Source organism: Pterocles gutturalis, unplaced genomic scaffold (assembly GCF_000699245.1).
Source record: "Pterocles gutturalis isolate BGI_N339 unplaced genomic scaffold, ASM69924v1 scaffold52176, whole genome shotgun sequence".
Lineage (NCBI taxonomy): Eukaryota > Metazoa > Chordata > Aves > Pterocliformes > Pteroclidae > Pterocles > Pterocles gutturalis.
The window spans coordinates 23,631-27,503 of NW_010099765.1; the positions used below are offsets into that span (position 1 = coordinate 23,631).

General features: G+C 37.5%; 1 protein-coding gene across 1 annotated transcript in view; it reads left to right on the plus strand.

Annotated features, from left to right (window-relative positions):
- IFT81 (intraflagellar transport 81) overlaps positions 1 to 1,839 on the plus strand; it is a gene marked incomplete at its 3' end in the record, with an annotated part of 25,463 nt that extends 23,624 nt beyond the window's left edge. The window contains exon 11 of the mRNA XM_010077098.1: positions 1,670 to 1,839. Coding sequence (XP_010075400.1) covers positions 1,670 to 1,839 — 170 coding nt within the window. The remainder of the gene's footprint in view (positions 1 to 1,669) is intronic.
- Between the last annotated feature and the right edge of the window lie 2,034 nt (positions 1,840 to 3,873).

Genomic DNA, 3,873 nt, shown 5'->3' on the forward strand with positions numbered 1-3,873 from the left:
GAAGGTTCCAGGTACAGTTATGTTCCTGTCTGTCAAAGGCTCCTTACGCACGAAAATAGGAGAGTAGCTGGTAGTCAAGGTGTGAGAACCAAAGTGGCAAATCTGTAGGATTCTTGCAGAAGCCAGAAGCTTTTTGCTGTAAGAAGTTAACCATCATTGAAGCCAAATGTATGCAGTGATTCAGACAAATCTGAACTGAACTGAGTGCTCTTTCAGCACCTACTGGCATGAATAAATCATCAGCTTTATCGATCTGGGCATTTGCAGTGATAACTGAAAATGGGTTTTCATTATAAATATTCCGATTGATCCAAATTATTAGTAATGGCTACTTTAATTCTTCTTTCTTGACCAGAAGCAGGCACTCCTAGAAGAGATATCCTGCTTAATGCTAATGAAGAATTAGCAGGCTGTAGGACGCTTTCATTTTAATAGGTTGAGGTAATACTGCTTGTATCTTTTAGAAGTTTGTCCTTCTATGTTATTAACTATATCCAACAGTGACTGTACTAGCTTAAATTTAGAGCCTCTTAGGAAAAAGCAATGAAAATCTGTCATGATAAGGAACTTTTCCTAACTGAATTTTAATACGTTGGACAGTTTGTATCCCGTTAATTGGTCTAGCTAGAAAATTAAAATATCTGTTCCATAATTCTTAGCTAATTATCTCTGCTTTTATTAAGTTTTTCTGCAATTACTGTGCTTAGGTAAATAATTTTATTAACAAAGCTGTTTATTTAGAACCTTGTTTAGTTTATGCATTTCAGAAGAGATATCTATTTTTACAATTAATACATTGTTTTCTGTAGTACTTCTGTATGGAGAGTATTCTTATTACTAGAACACAATCAAATTGATACAGTAATCCAGAAAATACCATCTTTAAATATTACACTCAAAAGTGAGGGATTAATCTGGGATTTGTTCTTTTCTGAACACAAGCTTATCCATTTTCTCCTTTCGTCTTGGAATAAGAACCTTGTGAAAACTTCACACAAGGCGAATGTTTGTTTTAAGGAGACGAAATGATGGGTTTACAGTGAAAGCGTCGGACTGAGCGTTAGAAGAGCTGGGCTTTGATCCCAACTCAGCAAAGCACTGAAGCGTGTGGCCAACATGCTTATGTTCTTTCCTGGAGGGGGTAACCTGCCAGACTCTGTCTGGTCCTGGAGAAGCTATTTTAATGGCTGTGATTCAATTTTCTTGTATTTGGAATTGCTGTAATACTTAATTACTTCACAAAAGTGTGGTAAGACCTAATCTGTCAATAGTAATCACTTTCAGATCTTAAAAAGTGGAGAAGCATAAAGTGGTTGGAGCATTGCTGGGTTCTTCAATAAAAATGGAACATAATACAGGAAACCTGCCCAGGGATGCTGGATACCTGCATGCTGCAGGACAGTACATGAGAGATCAGAGTCCTGTTTTCATTCACTCTATTTCATAATCTAGATTCCACGCTTGTTATGTTACAGTCACCCATAAAAATAGCTAAGTGAAAAAGCACAATGTTTCTTTGCTTTCATTTGGGTAGTTTTTCTCTCTCCGGGGGCTCTGACTCGGCCAGCAAACCCGGGTCTCCAGCTTGTTTAACTGCTAACTCCATGCCAGCATTTGGTTCTTGTCCAGTCATTTAATCTTTGAAGCTTAAATAACTATTTGTGTTAAGTTGCTTGAGAAGGAAAAGCTTAGTAGTGGACATAGCCTTGAATGGTACATGGCTGTGGGCACTGACAGATCCATGGGAATTCTGGAGGTCGAGCCCGCTGAGTTTCTGCGCAGGGAGCAGTTCACCGGGTCTATGGGAAAATGCCGCTGCTCAGAGATGGATTCCTTTTGGTTGGTTAACCTAACAGTGATATGGCTACATAATGTTATTCTTTTGTGAACTATTCAAATTATTTAAAAGACCTTTTACCGCAGTAAAAAACCAATGTTTTATATTTACAGCATTTGAAGGGCTTGATTTTTCATCTACATATAGATGGGAGCATGAGATGTATAAAGCTTCAGAAGTAATGCTTACACAAATGAAAGCACTCGTATTTTACAAGAAGCTTATTTATAATTTTTGGAAACTTGTGGAATGATTCTCAGCTTTTAGGCTGAAGAAACCGAATTTTGCCATAAGATCCCTACAAGCTGCTGACTTAAGTGGAGTCAAATCTAATGACTCCAGCTCCGGGTTTGTCCCTGGATCTCAAGAAGTCTTCAGTTAGAGAGATTTTTGAGGGGCTAATCTGTGCTTTGCGTGGACTAGATGAAGTCTCTTGAAAATTCTGCCAAACTATTCATTGATTTTCTACAGATAGTATCATTTTGCTGCCATTGCTTGTATCTTGTTTTACCTTGTTTGTTGCAATAAAAGCTTTGTGAAAGGTTAAGTTTGCTTTTAAGAAAGCCAGATTGCGAGGAAAGATAGACATGCATCTCCTAAAATTAATAGATTTTGCTTGTCAATGTGAGCAACTTGTAGTTCATTTGGGATGAAATTTTTATTATATAGTCCTAAATTAATCAACTATTAATAGAACATTGGTGGAATCAGTTCTTTAATCAACAGGATCCTTTGACTTCCATTGTAAAATACATTATGCTTTGAATATGGAATATGCAAATACTCTACCTCCCACTCGTGCTATTTTCAAGACCTTAAAAAGCAGCTGTAGAAATGAAGAGAACAATAGTTTGCTTTTCATCCTGGGATAAACTGAGAGAAAATCGTTCAGATTTGATAGCTTTATGTGGTCACATATACACGTAAGTACGTTTAATCCTTTACATCATTCTTTACTATACTCCACTGGTCAAATTAAGTATCTCGGGGACTACTCCACCAAGACAGATGACTGTGCTTCCCTTAGATTTTCCTCAGTTAGATTGTATTATATACTTTTATAAGTTCTGAAAATCACAGGAACCTTGGTATTGTCTAAGCAATTAAAAATAAAGTCTTTTGTATTAGCTGAGAGGATATACTTGAATTTGCTATGAAAAATAATTCATTCTGGTAATGCCACATGAAGTGTGCCAATAATGTAGCAAAGGCAGTAGGACTGTACCAGAACTTCCTCTGCTGCGCAGTGCTGTGGCATAGGTGACCTTGTGTATCCTTGTCCTAGGTAGTACGCACAATGTACAACGGTATTCCAGAGCCATACATAGTCCAATCTGCATAGAGCACATTGAGTAATTTGTGGGTTTGTTCTTTCACCAAAAACGTTTATAGCTTTTGGCTTTAAAAATAGTTCTGGAGCATAGCAAGAGAGAAGCAGCTTTGGCCTAGATATTGCACAGGATGGCAGATGAACAGGGTTGATTTCATTTTGGGCATTTTGCCCAGGACACTTTTTATAGAACGTACAGTTACTCTGGGGGTTCTTGGGCTGTGGTCACATTGGTTTTTTGGATTTATTCTTTAGAAGGGAGAGGTATAATTTTGCAAAAAAGAAGAATTAATGTAAATTTCAAAATCGAAGTTCTTTGAGTTTTAAACTTGTATCAGTGCTAGTGGGACTCGTATTTTCTCCTTGGGGCTGCCTGTTCTACGCTCTGCACACGCTGAACCCCTCCTCATCAAGGAACATTCTGAAGCCTGTTCTTCCATTGTTTACTCTAATAAATGTTATTTGTTTCCATCTCTGGATCTGAATGCAGTTTTGAGCTGTGACTGGCATTTGCCTCACTGCTCTCATGTAAGATAATAAGAGCGAAGCCTGTTTGACAGATGGAAAACATTAAGGCAAAGAAAGATATTACCTGTTTGTTTCAACACCTGATATTTCCTATGTTACAAATTGAGCACACACGGATTCAGAAGTGAATTAGCTGAGGCTGTTGGTCTGTAAGGATATGTATTATTTTACTTAGTCT